The 16,912-nt window shown below is 36.5% G+C and overlaps 1 protein-coding gene across 4 annotated transcripts in view; it reads right to left on the reverse strand.

The window, feature by feature from the left end:
- LOC127841062 (poly [ADP-ribose] polymerase tankyrase-1-like) overlaps positions 1–15,099 on the reverse strand; it is a 77,014-nt gene extending 61,915 nt beyond the window's left edge. For 2 of the 4 annotated variants that reach the window (XR_008030696.1, XM_052369599.1), the window contains exons 1-3: positions 3,392–5,453; positions 2,921–3,033; positions 87–181 (exon numbers count right to left, since the gene is read on the reverse strand). Coding sequence is in view for 3 of the 4 variants with exons in the window: in XM_052369599.1 (XP_052225559.1) it covers positions 87–181; positions 2,921–3,033; positions 3,392–4,568 (1,385 nt within the window). In the remaining variant the exon portion in view is untranslated. Of the gene's footprint in view, positions 1–86; positions 182–2,920; positions 3,034–3,391; positions 5,458–7,586; positions 7,812–14,888 lie in introns of those variants that run through there. The other 2 variants (XM_052369602.1, XM_052369600.1) reach the window with 2 other exon arrangements.
- Between the last annotated feature and the right edge of the window lie 1,813 nt (positions 15,100–16,912).

A 16,912-nucleotide genomic window follows, 5' to 3' on the forward strand; every position in this document is an offset into this window, starting at 1 on the left:
TGATCCATATAACGTCCCCGAATTTAAATGAAATATGACACTGGCATAAGACCCGTTCATTCATATATAACGTAATATAACGCTACCCTTTGTCCTTGGCGTGCACATCGGCCCCATGCTGGAGCAGCAGCTGTACAATCCTCGTACGGTTGTAGCCTGCTGCTAGATGCAGAGGTGTCGACTGAAACAGGGATAAAACTTGTCAATTTATGATCAATTATTCATCTCTCCGCCTCGAAAAACATAACAAGAACTCTGAACCTTTTGGAATGCATCATCTTATCCTATCATATGGAGATCAGAGATGTGACTTTGAAATGGTAACACTCCAATGAAGAAAAAAAACTGGTTTTTTGTACCATTTTGAATTGGGAACATTTGCGGCAATTTGACTTAAATTGGGAAATTAGTGTTGTTGCTGTTAAAATTTTGCTAAAAAATGCTTCAAATTTAGAATAAAAGTGTTTTTCAGTAGTATTTTTAATAAGGTGGAACTGATGTGGCAGATGAACAAAATGTAGAAATCTATATATATAAAAAACACAGTACCCTGTTCACATGGTTCACTAATGGTCTACTATATATTAAACACAGTACCCTGTTCACATGGTTCACTTATGATCTACTATAACACAGTACCCTGTTCACATGGTTCACTAATGGTCTACTATAACACAGTACCCTGTTCACATGATTCACTAATGGTCTACTATAACACAGTACCCTGTTCACAAGGTTCACTAATGGTCTACTATAACACAGTACCCTGTTCACATGGTTCACTAATGGTCTACTATAACACAGTACCCTGTTCACATGGTTCACTAATGGTCTACTATAACACAGTACCCTGTTCACATGGTTCACTAATGGTCTACTATAACACAGTACCCTGTTCACATGGTTCACTAATGGTCTACTATAACACAGTACCCTATTCACATGGTTCACTAATGGTCTACTATAACACAGTACCCTGTTCACATGGTTCACTAATGGTCTACTATAACACAGTACCCTGTTCACATGGTTCACTAATGGTCTACTATAACACAGAACCCTGTTCACATGGTTCACTAATGGTCTATTATATTTTAAACGAGCCTTGTTCTGGAAAAACTGATCTTCATCCATGTGCTTAAATTGTCATTTCAGATAGCCTGTAGCCTGTGCAGTCCAACAGGCTAATCAGGGACGACACTTTCCGCATTTATGTTTTTTGTTTGTTTAAAGGAAGTCTCTTCTTTAAGACAAGAGCACCACATAACGGGTGCCAACGCTCGGCTGCGGTTGCAGTTTTGAATAAATAAAAGCTTGTCAGAAATTTTTTACATTTTTTAGAGGTCAAAGTGACCTTACCTCCTAGTGACCCCAAAAAAGGGTGTGACGTGTAGAACTCATCAAGGTGCATCTACATATTAAGTCTCAAAGTTGTAGGTGGAAGCACTTTGATTTTAGAGCCAATGTAAAAGTTTTATCACGGGCTACGTTAGCGTTACCGATCGCCGAAATCGCCATTGGCGATTACAATTCCTGGCTGGTGATTAAAAATAAGATTTTCATGAAAGTGGCGATTGAAAAACATTAGACCCTATGCTTTACAAATGCACACTCTAAATGCCTGTTTTCAGAAACATCGCTAAGATTACACAGAAAAGGCCCCAGGGGATAACGACGACAGCCTAGGTCGATAATCCACATGGCTAATGTCTTAATTGGTCACGCTTTACACTGCGACCAGACTTTACAAATATTTGGGTTACTTGGCGATTTACGTCATAACTGAACCACTGAAGCGTGCCATATAATGACCTATGCTATTGATGTTATGATTCAACTTAATCAAATCGACCAGTACGGAATTGTCATTAAATCAGAAGGGCGGAGTTATGGTATTGAAATAGCCACTATAAACTAATTTCCCAAGAAACAACAGTTTTTGATTGGCTAAACAAGAGTGCCAAACTGTCACAAGATACGCCCGTTTGAAGGTTTTGGACAACTTGATAGCTTTACCATTTGAGTGGCAAAATGATATATTTTTGAAAATTAAGCAGCACATATTTGAACTTGACCTAGATATCAATTAGACACAACTTCTGACCAAATTTGGTAAAGACAGGATGAAAACTACTTCAATTAGAGAGCGGACACCATGCTAAATGCTTGAAATGCATTAAGTGACCTAGTTTTTGACCCAGCAAGACCCATATTTGTTCTTGACCTAGATATCATTTAGACTCAACTTCTGACCAAATTCAGTGAAGATCAGATGAAAACTACTTCAAGTAGAGAGCGGACACCATGCTAAACGCTTGAAATTCATTAAGTGACCTTGTGACCTATTTTTTGACCCGCCAAGACACATATTTGTTCTTGACCTAGATATCATTTAGACACAACTTCTGACCGAATTCGGTGAAGATCGGATGAAAAATACTTCAATTAGAGAGCGGACACCATGCTAAATCCTTGAAATGCACTAAGTGACCCAGTGACCTAGTTTTTAACCCAGCATGACCCATATTCGGACTTGACCTAGATATCAACTAGATGCAACTACTGACCAAGTTTGGTGAAGATCGGATGAATACAATTTGAATTAGAGTCCGGACAAAGTGGCGCCGTTGAAAATGCACTAATTGACCCTATGACCTAGTTTTTGACCCGGCATGACCCATATTCGAACTTGGCCTATATATCAACTAGATGCAACTGCTGACCAAGTTTGGTGAAGATCGGATGAATACAATTTGAAATAGAGTCCGGACAAAGTGGCCCCTTTGAAAATGCACTTATTGACCCTATGACCTAGTTTTTGACCCGGCATGACCCATATTCGAACTTGGCCTAGATATCAACTAGATGCAACTGCTGACCAAGTTTGGTGAAGATCGGATGAATACAATTCATGGTTTACCTTACGTCCATCGCTGGCATGACAGTTGACATTGAGAGGGGTCAGTAGGGACATCAACTTCTCCTCATTGCCACTGCGTGCAGCCTCCAGGAGCTCATCTTTCTTGTACTCTCCTACAAACAGCGAACATGCCTGTCCATTTAAATTTTAAGCAAAAACCTTGATTGAACACAGATTTATAGTAATGTAAATGACAAAAACCTTTGACCTGAAATCTCATTATTAAACAATTACATGAACACAAGCGTTATGAAAAAGAACCATGGCCATAATACCAAACTTGTACACACATGTATAATAATAATTATAACTACAGTATAGAAGGAACAGAAGTAAAAGAACACTTTATATAAATACTGAAAACCTTTTGTCATGAAATCTCGTAATATACCTATTAAAGAAGTGTTATGAAAAAGACCTGTGGAGATAAGTAATCAGTAATTAAATAATTAAATCACAATTTTTCCTCACCTGTGAGCACAGCCTTGGCAGAAGGGTCGGCCAGGTCAAGAGCCGTCTTGCCGTCCGTGTTGCGAATGTTTGCATCCCCACCCTGCTGTAGTAACACTGAAGAGACAAGAGTATTGTTGGGATTATCTGGCACCTGATTGGTGCAAATGCTTGTCGGGTCACTACGAAATGTCGTTGTCATGGTGACCTCGCTTGGGTGGATGCTGGATAGGTCGCTAAGGTTACGAGGGGTTGAGTCTAAGAGTTTCGAGTGACGTTCAGGGTAAATACTCGATAACTCTGCCCAGTCTATGTCTGACTGACCATCGCGATTCGCCTTGATTTGGGACTGCTTTGTGCAGGTGGAAGTCAAACTGAATCTGGGTCTCGTTCTTTTCATTAGCGAAGGATTGTATTTTTCCACCATCGGTATAGTGGGCTCATAGTAGTCTTTGTTCCTTTTGGATCTGTAGTCGTTACTGGGCTTGTCTTTGTGTATGGTCGAAAGCTCCTCCCAGAATCGAGACTTCTTCATCTCATAGGAATGCGTCTTCACATTTTTGCCATGAGGTTTCTCAATCACAGAGGAAGTGTCCCATTCGATAGACTTTCGTCGCCTCCGTCTCTCTGGCTTGTTTGTCCTTGCAGGGGTCGGCTCCGGGTACAGCGTGAATACCTCCCAGTCGTCCCCCTTTTTCCTGCGGTATTCCCGCTTAGAAAGATGCAGGGACGTCACCTCTGAAACGTCCCATTCCGAGCAGGAAGTTGGATATGGGTTAGACTCGAGGGAATGCTTGTGCACCTGCCTCGATCTTAGGTTTGCGATGTGGTTTGTCTGTTCCACTTCGGAGCTCACTTCAAAATTATTTTCACGCGATCTCAGCCTATGTTCTGCCCGTAACCTGACACCTTTTTCCCTGCGTTGACGATCTTTCTGCAGCCTCCTCTTGTATTCGGCATGACAGTTTGATTCGTCCACTGGCGAGATATTCACTGGGTTCAGGGAAGTGGGTCCAAACGTTTCAAATGACGGTTGCAGATTCACATAGAAATTGTTGGAACACTCTATGGACGATGTGGATTCGTCTTCGGAGCTGGGATACTGCGAGTAGCAGAGTCGACGGGACGATTTGGGGCGGTAATCGGAGGTATCCCACGTCCCACAGTAACCCCCAACAGTGTCTGGTCGAAATTTCATCACTTCACAAGGTAACCATCACACACGGTTTAGATGGTTTGAAGATTTTCTAATGTCAAATTATGCACGCTCATACACAACTACTGTCAGACTAGGTCAAGTTGAGCCCTAAGTATGTCCAATTGAAATTTTATAACTTTACATAGTAACCATCCTACACTTGTTCATCAAAACAATGGTTTGGATATTGAACTGTCAAATAATGCACCCACTCACAACTATTGTAAGACTTTGTCAAGTTGAGGTTTTAATTTTCATCATAAAAGGAAGTGTCACCGTAGAATTCTCCTGTATGCAAGTCAGGGTATATTTGCAGAGTAAAAATGAACACCACGCAAATTTCTATCACTAGAACTGAGAAGCTGAGTAATCCAATCATAATGCACTCACCAATTAAAAAAAATACTTTTAAATATGTGTAATGTCTTCTACATCTTTAAGATTAATTTAAAAGTAAAAAATTTCCATACACAAACTATGGCCAAGTAAAATCTAAGACTCTGATAAAAAGTAAAATATTTTCAAGCTAAAACCCAGTTTTAAAACAACATTTTTTTCCAGAAATGCCCCAGAGTCACATTATGTCTATATTGTCCACACAATTCACACAAAGAATTCCTTGCTGCAAACAAAGCCTTGAACCTCTGTCAACACACTGATGTCAGAACCAGGTACAATAATTGACTGAACAATGATTTCACAACTCTTGCCACTGTACTGCTAATCCCTTGGCCAATTGTATAACAATCAAAACACAGTTGTTTTATCAGTTACTATGTACTTCAAGCCATACTACTGACCCTACACAGCCACTGCACATAATTAACCAGTATTTCCTACACTGCCAGTCACTAAATGCATTCTGAAATCATCAGGTTTTTGCCCTGCAGGGGATTTGATTAAAATCTGCTGGCTCTATTTAGGCCTAGCTTATCTCCAAGAAGTCATCATGGGTATTACACAATATGGACCCACTGACCAGTTCATATCAGGTAGCAAATAACTCATACGGAACACACATTAACTTTAGCTCAATATAACTTTTATTTTTCAACAGTCATTATTTGCTCAATATAACTTTTATTTTTCAACAGTCATTATTTGAACAAAACATTTTTTATTCAAAGTCTTCAAGCAAAGTCATGTTTCTTATTATAGGTTGTAACCAATAATTTTGGCCAAAGGGCAACTGTGTCAAAGGTTATAAAGATCTCAAATATAGCTGTAGTTTCAATGGACAACAATAGGGGCAACACAGAGGGAAAGGGGCAATTGCCTTACAAACATTGATGACAGGCGATTGTAAAGGAATGCTTTATCAGGCATGTCAAGACTCTTTAATTGCTATTAAACCCCCTGTGGGGCCTCTAAATCTTCCAAACAGTTGATAGGGAAACTACAACTGTCTTAATTGTCCAATTGGACCCAGTAGGGTTTATGGGGCATTTTATCAATGGTTTATAGCAATTTAAATGAAGTGACAGGGGCTCAATGTGGGGATATACAGTATCAATTTCATTTCTGAGGATGAACATCCAAAGCAAAGTTGAATTTGAAGTTCCAATATCCACTCATGTCCATTATGTGGGTCAAAACATTCTGAAATTATTGTTATCCATTCGACTTTCAATCATTAGGATTTTTGAACCACAATAAATAATGTGGCCATTATTCAAATTTGAAGTGTCAAAGTTCAATAATAACTATCCGTATCAAAATATTGTTGTCTACAGGACTTACTGGTAACACAATTCGGAATTTTAAACCAAAATAAATTACTTTTAATTATTTAAGTACTGCTGTGTCTGAACTTCCAACTCTTGATTTTCCAATAATGTCGCCATGACGCTTGACATTTTCACAAGAATTGCACCAAGGGAAGCACATATGCGCCAATCAGCTGTTTATGTGTAAAGGCTTTCAAATGACATGTGCGCAATTCACGAGTCATGTATAGGGATCAGGTATGGTGTTGTTGCATATTTATGGTCGATAATTACGGGTGCATGTAATATTATATTTTTTGTAAACAATACATTGCTTTTGTATTCATATTACCTCTACAAATAAAAAATGTAGCATCTTATTTTAATAAGAACATGCGGTATCCTTTAATTCCTAAATAAGGCCCAATTACAGCATGAACAAATGTGTCTGTGTCAGAATGGGATATCAAAACTTTAAAACACTGTCTTTTCTAAATCATGATGAATTAACATTCAACCAATAAAGATCTTGATTGAAAGACAATTGAGCACCTTGCAAGTTAAGTGTTGGAAGAAGAATTTAGCACTAAGCAAATTAAGTGTTATTTTGATGTTGTCATACAGACTCAATAAAACTGTCAACAATATTGACTCACGTTGATGAGATTTTATAAAGTGTTGTTAAATAAATATCTTCGATTGGTAACAATTATAATGTTTACATTTTAATCACGAGAAGGGAGTTTATGCTACTTCATGGTGACAATAATGTTTATTTAGACTCTTGAAATGGTTAGTATACATTATTTATATTGAAAAGAAAAAAATATTGGCAAGCATTGGCTCCCACATATTTCAAGCAACAAAATTGAGTGAAACCCAGCTGTATATTTTACAATACATTTGTTTAACTTTACTGAATGGTATCTTAAATGCATAAAAATGAATGATTCAAATCGTTTGATAAAAACTAATAAATGGAAGATGAAAACCAAGAAAATGAAAACAGCTTTTAAGAAAAATGTGGACATTATCACAGAAGTGAAAAAAATTCCCTTTTCCTTGCCACAAGTTTTAAGATATTTTAAGTTGAAAAGGGGAATTTTTTTTTAGTAAATATAAAGGAATAAAGGTAGAGTGATACACACTGCACATGCAAAAAGTAATTTCATAAGAACCAATGCTTGCAAGATGGAATAATGTCTGTTGTCAACAGTGATTCCAGCATACATATGTACCACCCTTATCTTTGAAACAGGGTGGGGGGGGGGGGGTATTATATAAAATCAATAACACATTTAAATACACCTACCAATACAAACATCTATTTTTCCCTTGATGGCAGCTTCGTGCAGGGGAGTGTAGTTCCAGTTATCCCGTGCGTTGCCGTCGGCGCCATGTCGTAACAACAGCTGCACCACCTCTGCGTGCCCAAACGAGCAAGCGTTGTGAAGTGGTATCAGTCCCCCATCGTCCCTCGCGTGAACATTTGCACCACACTCTAGCAGATGTTCCACAACATCCTTCCGACCAAAACCTTGAAATGCAATATGTTTGGTGGGTTTTGGTTATCATTTTCAATTCAAGTTTAAACCCAGGCTTTTTCCGCTCCATTTTGGGAATACGCCACACTGGAATTTTGGGAATTTCGCGTCGTGAAAACCCCCATTTTGGGAAAAAAATTATTCGCAAAATTGGCTCAATTGGGAAAAATTATCGCATGTAAATAGTGTTTCTTATATTTCAAAGAAGCCGTTAACTGGTAAATAACGACTATTTTGATAACTTATTATTAAAATTTTACAAAGTATTATGAACATGTGAGATAACTGCAGGTTTTTTATTCTGAATTTGGGGAAAAGGCCTGGCCTTTTTTGAGGTGAAAAAAATTGTGCGAAGCGCCGGATTTTGAGGAAAATAAGGAAAGTCTTAAATAATAATAACATATTTTACAGTCTTTAAAACAAATTCAAGGCAACAGATTCTTAAATTATGCAACACTTTCTATTTTCTACACCGGATCAGGTTAACTTATATATTTTAAGGTAAAAAAAAAAAAAAAATTTTTTTTTTTTTTTTTTTTGGGAATTGGGATTTTTTTTTTCAATTGGGAAAAAAACTACCAGATTTGCATTGGGAATGGGGCCGAATTTCGGACCCGTGGCATGGGGCGGAAAAAGCCTGAAACCCATTACCACATTTGAAGTCCCTTAGAAAGTTAACCCTTTACCACTTACATACGTACTTTTACACATTTGTTTTAAAGATTTCATGTCCAACCCTTAGATACTGATGAGCAGCAAACAGCATAAAACCTGAACAGACTGCGAGTTACTGGCAGGCTGTTCTAGTTTTATGCTGTTTGCACATAGCCATTTTCATTTTGCTTCTACATTTGTAAGTGGGAAAGGGTTTTAATTAATTAAAGACTTTACTTACTAGATTCAAGTTTTTAAGGCTTCATTTCCAACCCTTAGATACTAATGAGCAGCAAATAGCATAAAACCTAAACAGACTGCAAGTTATGTGGTTGACTGTACCATTCCCAAAGCGGGGCTTTTTTCAGCTTTTTGGGAAGATAGCCCATGGCTTTGAAATTGGGAATTTTATCGACATTTTCAAGAAATTGGGAAAATAAATTGGGATTTTAAACAACATGAATGAGTTCAGCATCTTTAATCACAAACACCACACACACAATCATGACCAACAGTTTTGCACTACAGTGCCACATAATAAGCTCACACAAAGCCTTTAGTCACATAAGGCACCATTATATTAGGAGGCCCTTCATCTTTTTCTGAAGGACTTCTGCTATCAACATATTGAATATCAGTCAGCACTTTGCTTTCGTTAATCAACAATGACGAAGCAAAAGAGTAACTTGTTATTAAATTACTATCATTAACAAGTGAAGGAGTTTCAATGGGAAGACTTGTACTTCTTGACGATGTTTTTTTTTAATGACGCTTGATTAAAAAGAATCAACAGTTTTGTTTTGCCGCCAGGTTTTTGCTTAGGAATCTTTTTGACGTAATATTTCGAATTGCATCTTTGTTTTCCATTCAGCCTCATCACAAAACGCTTCAATTTCATAGCAAATATAATAAGCGCCTGAACAACACTGAGTAGTGCTGCAACAATATACCGGTATATCGGTATATATCGCAATACGCAATCTGCATATTGTATTGCGATACGATTTTCATCATACCGGTATGAAAATTTTACAAAATTCATTCACATATCGCCCAGAAAAGCCATCCGAAATAATGATAACAAGGTAAACAAAACAAAGCAGTGTAAATATTTTTTTTTCGTTAAAATAACATTCTGAAAGTGTATTATACGGAGTAGCGTTGTTACATCGGAGCATTCGTTCGATGCTTTTGAACAGATTATCGTTGAATTAATTGCGAACAGCTGTAAATGTTTCGTTCGATTCTGAATTGAGCATTATTAAATTTGTTATCCGAATTTCAGAAATACGCTTCCAAATTTTAATGCTAATGCGACAATAAAAAATTCTAGCATCATAAAAAGGGCTTTATCCTTTGTCTCAATAAAAAGCGCGCGAAAATTATACAGACGTGTAGAACGTCGCATGGAAAGTTTGGGTGTATTTTGTGTTGTATAAAAATGGGAACATCACGTCAGGTGAATTACGCGTGTTCAGTGGAAAAAAACGCCCCCAGTTGGACGTTATTTCATCACATCTTTAAATAGTAACAAATGCCAAAATGTATTTGATACTTAAGAAAATTTGCAAATGTTTGCATTTCTTGTTATTCTTGAGCACATTTATAGTAAATATTTATCAGAATTTGCTTTAAAACTGGAATATACGGGATTATCGGGTAATTGGCAAGTTATAATTTTGGTACAAGTTAGCAATATATTGCGATATATTGCAATACGGGTTTTTGAACTGACAATATATTGCAATACGGTTTTTGGCGTATTGTTGCAGCACTAACACTGAGAATATTGTGCACACAAATATAGTGCTGCAACTTGCAGGGCTCGAAATTAACACTCGCACACTCGCAAAATGCGAGTGAAAAATACAGATTGCAAGTTAAGTTTGAAGCCACTAGAATTTTTTTGCGAGTGAAAAAATAGTGAAAAAAAGAGTTATATTGCTAAATGTGCTCAATGCTAAACAGCATGTCAATTAATAGAATGTCAGAATACCCATATGCGGAAGCTCGCACCTTGTATGTAGACTGGTATACTTATAGTACATATATGCGGATGGTATTGGTACAAAGATAATGAAACAGTCGATTATCCACACATGTTCACTATAAAAGACAAAAAACCTGAACAGTCATGTCGTCGAAGCGAAAAATAACTAGTTTCTTTTTGCCCACAGATTGACATAACAATACGAAATATAAAGCAAAGTTAACCGTTGAGTTGAGAGAAAAAAACGGCAATTAAATTCTTCCACGAAAACAGTGAAAAGGTGAGAAAAAGAACTTCATATATAACACCAAAACTTGTGGTTGATGTCATATTTTATTTAGTTTTAATAGTACTAAACTAATGTCCAAACTTGCTTTTATTTATGTTTCCTGCAAAATTTGCGAGAATGGTTTTGTGATTTTGCGAGCTGGTATTTAAGCTGCTCGCAATGTTTTGCTAGTAGAAAGAAAAGTTAAATTCGAGCCCTGGCTGCAACAATACGCCAAAAAGCGTATTGCAATATATTGTCAGTTCAAAAACCCGTATTGCAATATATCGCAATATATTGCTCACTTGTACCAGAAGTATAACTCGCCAATTACCCGATAATCCTGTATATTCCAGTTTTAAAGCAAATTCTGGCAAATATTTACTATAAAAGTGCTCAAGAATAACAAGAAACACAAACATTCGCCAATTTTGACATTTGTTGCTATTTAAAAATGTGATGAAATAACGTCTAATCGGGGCGTTTTTATCCCACTGAACACGCGTAAATCGCCTGACGTGATGTTCCCGTTTTTATACAACACAAAATACACCCAGACTTTCCATGCGACGTTCTACATTTTCGCACGCTTTTTTTGAGACAAAGGATAAAGCACTTTTTATTTGACGCCTTAATTTTTTATTGTCAGGTTAGCATTAAAATTCGGAAGCGTGTTTCCGAAATTCGGATAACAAATTTAATAATGCTCATTTCAGAATCGAACGAAACAGTTACAGTTGTGCGTAATTAATTAAATGATCATTTGTTCAAAAGCATCAAACAAATGCTCCCATGTAACAACGCTACTCCGTTTAATATACTTTTTAGAATGCTATTTTTACGTTACAATTTATTTTTACTAAACACCACTTTGTTTTGTTTACCTTGATATCATTATTTTGGATGGCTTTAAGTTTTCTGGACGAAATGTGGATGAATTTTTGTAAAATTTTCGTACCGGTATGATAAAAATCGTATCACAATACAATATGGCCAATACAATATGCGTATTGCGTATTGCGATATATACAGTTAAGTCCGGTAATCGAGCGCGTCCAGTAATCTTGCGCACTTCGCATTTGCGTATCTCGCAGACGACAAATGGTTTTCTTTAGTGATGAAAGATGGAATTTCACATTTTTAATAATTAACGGATTTTAAAGGTACGTATTTCAAGCAAAATAAAATTCGATCATAATTACATTTAAACACCGGTTGCGTCATTCCTATACATCGTAAACACTGGCCCACTTACGAAAAATTCTAAATGAATCACAAATAACCTGCAGTCTAAGCGTTTTCATACTTTAAATTAAGAATTCATAAATCCAACGTGTAATTTAGCATTCCATTGCATAATATCAGATCAATTATGGTATTTTTGGCCATGAAAATATATCGCCCCAGACCGACATAGTCAATTATTTCCCGTAGTCATTATTTCCCGCCATTCTGTCAAACCAATTTGGTATGATCTCCGCATGCGCAATGGCCAAGTTTTGATATTTTCTGTGAACTATGGAAGCATGATCGTGGTAAAATCAAACCCGCGGTGCATAAACATTTTTTTCACGCATACCGGTACTTTTTTATTAATTGTACACTATTACTAGTGACTATATTATTTGTTGATTTGTAGTGAACAAAAACTGCACTAGAAATCCACATTTAATTTCAATGGTTTTACAAACTGATTTTAAAAATATTTTTCTGGAATGTTTTTTTGTCAATAATTGGACACCATATGTTAACAATTTTGCCTAAATGAGGTCAGGGCTCACATTGGGCTCAAATTTTAGGGAGAAGTGACTTCTCCCTGGACACTGATTTAGGGAGAAGTGAGGAGACTCTAGGGAGAGGTGGAGATACTCGAACACAAGGGTTTGCATGTAGGGCGTTTCAACACAAATATTTGTATCACATTATTGAAGTATGCAACTGTAGTACACATAGTTTTATTTCTTTTGTGTATCTTAATTTTTCCAGCAGTTCTAATTAACCAAGTAATAATAGACACGACAGATAAATAACTAAAATTTTACTAGCTCTATATTCAATCCATTTTGATGTACATATCATATTATACAGACTAAAGTATTTCAAAGATAATATGTTTATGAAGCAGTAGATAACATAAGCTTAATGAAGCTGTCAGACCAGACCAGAAAAATATTTATGTTTGAAATATGACATTTAGCATATGCTTTCTTAATAATTAATAATTATTTGTTATGCTCTATAGTCTTTCAATTGCAATTTCATGTGAATACAATTCGAAATATGATAAACCACACCGTCCGCATCACCCCATCTGTATTCTTCATTATATTTCTTCTTTAAAGAACTTAGAAATTAAATTATAATCGACGAAAAATAATGTATCCGAAAACGACAGTCCGAAAAATTGTACGCGTAAATTAAATTATAATCGACGAAAAATAATGTATCCGAAAACGACAGTCCGAAAAATTGTACGCGTTACGCACATAAAAAAAATTGTGCAAATCGTTTGACAGCAAAAAAATGAAAATCGGAAACCTAGCAATTACTTAATTAATATACAATTTAATTGACATATTGTTTTACAATAACACAGTTTGTGGGTAAAAAACAACTAAATTATCACCTTTAAATTTCAAACGATAATCGAAGAAAGTTGTAACATCATCGACATAGATCTAATTATTTCAGCATCATCCTTTTGTTAAATCAGATCGATAGTCGGAAGAAATGTAAAGTGATCAACTTAGAAATATTTTTTTTTATTGTTAGGATCCTTTTTATTTGTTTATCTTAAAAAACGATGCTTGCCATCTGCCGCTATACATGTAGTGTTGGCAGACAACCCTATCAACTGTGTATTTCCATGAATGACCCAATATTATGTGTGAGCGAACTCAATGTTGATTGGACAGCTACCATGTGACTTGAATGCTGTCTTGACCAATATCGATCGCCGATTAGATAAGTTCGGAGGTTTGTAGAATCTGGGAGGGGTTTACCTAAAATTACCTGTCGCTCAATTGCGACACGCTCCGGGCTGCGTATTGGAAAATTGAGTCAGACCTTGACATCGAGAAAACGGGATGTAAACAAATTCCGATAAGAGGGAGACTGGAAGTCCCTTTTTATCTACAATCTCTTAAATTTTAGGCGACGTTTGGCGTAAGAAAGCGACTTAGTCGCTCACGTCGCCCTCTAGCGCGAGCCCTGGAGGTCATTACAGAAAGAGCGCAAGATTACCGGACACTGTGATAGTTTGAAAATGAGGTGAGTCATGTTTGTTTTGAAATCAAATCGGACAGTTCTTCACTGAATTAATCAGATATTTTGTGTTAATAAGCACATAAATTTATTATTTTCATAATAAATTTAGATATACTGTTGTCAATTTATAAAAAGAACATGTTTTTAAACCAATTGACCCTTAACTGCGCAAGATTACCGGACAGCATCGTACCGATATACCGGTATATTGTTGCAGCACTAAACAAATAATGCCGACGTTATCCAGATCGAGGTATATTCTAAAACTCATACGAGACCGGATGGGACTACCCTTTGTTGAAAAGCTAAACAGCCGATGTCATAAGAGGTTTTTCTCCAAATTTTTAGCAAATTATGGGGAAAAAGTATACTTTTTTGTGATTGGGAATATAACTGAATTTCGGCTATATAATGGGGCGAAAAAAGCCCTGCAAAGTGGTGAGGAAAACACTGCTGTTATATTTACAATCCAGACAAGTATTCTAAGTTCTAACATTATTTTAACACCACAGACATTGGTTCCTTAAATTAAAGGCCAACATGATTTTGACTCAAGTAAGTCCGGATCTATGTGTAAAGAATCTGAATAGCCTATTCAGATTCTTTACACAAAAAAGTATACTTTTTCCCCATAATTTGCTAAAAATTTGGAGAAAAACCTCTTATGACATCGGCTGTTTAGCTTTTCAACAAAGGGTAGTCCCATCCGGTCTCGTATGAGTTTTAGAATATACCTCGATCTGGTAGGTGCTAGATTATCTTAACACATTCACAAAACAATGTACATTTCACACATTACATATCTATTATTTCTCGTTATTTTAATAACAGTTAATCTCTTTTCATGTTCAACGATGCGTGAAGAAAAACAAAAGTCAAAACAAATCTCACCCGCTGCGAAATGAAGTGGCGACGATTTTCTTCCAGCTGTGTCTTTGGAGTTCACGTTGTGTGTATTAACTAACTTTTTCACTTTGTTTAAGTCCCCGTTCCTACAAGCTTCAAATAATTCACGACCAGGATCATTTTGCGATGGAGAATTTTGTTCCAACGTACAGCGACGAGAGGTCGCCATTTTAATTTTCAAACTCTCGTATTTTAACGGTTACAGCGAGATACTTACACGCGCTGGAAAGTGTACGCGTAAAATAAATATACAAGCACCTAACCTGCGAGCCAAAGTCTTGATAATTTTGACAAGCCGTAAACATGATCAAGAACACTACAAAATTTTCATTACATAGGATCTTAAATCAAAGAATATAATTTCTAAAATGTCAATCATAGCCGTGGTGCGCTAGATACTACACATATATTAAGACATAATTAATGTTTTTAATAAATTCCAAGAGGAATAACTGCTTTAATTAGTTTGCCATGTCGTCAGAGGTGATCCCCCTTGACAAACGTGAGAAAAATGTCTGCGTTACAATAGCCACGGAGGAATGTTTTTTTAACATGTAAGCACTTCAGTAACTTTAATGAAAATCCAGCGCAGGGCCGTACCCAGGATTTTTTTACTGGGGGGGCCCAACCGAGGAGGGTTTGGGAGGGGTCCCCCCTCCCTATATATATACTTTTTTAATTTGGCACTTTGCAAGGTGAATTTTAATGCTTATAAAAAACGTATTTTGTGATATGAATTAATGGAATATAACAAGTAAACCAGCACATTTCGGAAGTCTTAAGCTTTAAACATTGGTGTGAATTCACAACAATATTAAAAGCTTTAGATTTCCGAAACTTACAGGTTTAAACTGACGATTATCCACATCAACTCTCGTATTGCTTCCACCATTTTTTTCTCACAAATCAATAACGTCACAGTTTTTTGTAATCTGATTTTTTGGGAAAGACCTTGCCAATATTTAGGAAAAAAATTGCGCGAAATGCCTAATTTTGGGGGGAAATAATGAAAGTCTTAAATAATCAATTTAACATATTTTACTGTTTTCAAACAAATTCAAGGAAAGAGATAATTTATTTATACAATATTTTTCTACACTGGATCAGGTTAACTTATATAATGAGATCGATTTGTTGTTACAATTGACATTTTTTTACCAATGAGCCATTAATATTGATATTACTCAATTCTTGGTACTCAATTATTTTAAATACTGAATTCTGCCAAATTCTTATCTGTTGCTGATATTCTCATCGTAGTCTTTTTCAGTGATTTCCTTTCAAAAATTATAAATACTCAGTTTTAATACCTTTGTCAGTGTTTTTGTTCCGGATCAAATTCAGGGCCCTATTCTCAATGCAAAAAGTATATATTGGGACTTAAAAATTCCCAATAAAAGGTTTAAAAGGTGTAAAAAAAAAACACAATTAAACTTTTAGAAGGGAAAAATACGTATAGGGCCTTCTCAAAGAAGGAAAAAAACTTAAGTCGGCAATTATCAGACCATAGTCTACGACCTCCTGTAGCAGTTGCTTCCATTCGCTGCACTTATCAAAATACATGTTACATCAACCATCGATAGATGAATCATTCATGATCACAATGGGGGACTGATCGGGGATGTGTGTACAAGGCGATAAGAAAACATTGCCTAGAGGCTTATCTCGATTGGCGAGCGTTAATCCCCTTGTTTATCAGGGACAATAAAACATAGCTGCTCTTTTGTTTTGAGGGAAAGTGTACTGTGGGCCCTTGCACGAGAGAACAAATTGCAGTGGGCCGATTATTAAAAAAAAAAATCATAGTTCGACAGCCAGCTGGGGGGGCCCGAGCCCCTGGGCCCATGGCCTGGGTACGGGCCTGCAGCGCTTGTTAAATAATTGTCAATACAAAGTATGCCTTTTTACCAACACTTTGACATTTCGCTTACAAAATAAGACGTGTTCACTTTTTAGGTTCACTCTTTGCGCGGAGCGTATATTGACATCTAGAGTCCGTGCGCTTTGCT

Source organism: Dreissena polymorpha, chromosome 8, assembly GCF_020536995.1.
Source record: "Dreissena polymorpha isolate Duluth1 chromosome 8, UMN_Dpol_1.0, whole genome shotgun sequence".
NCBI classification, from domain to species: domain Eukaryota; kingdom Metazoa; phylum Mollusca; class Bivalvia; order Myida; family Dreissenidae; genus Dreissena; species Dreissena polymorpha.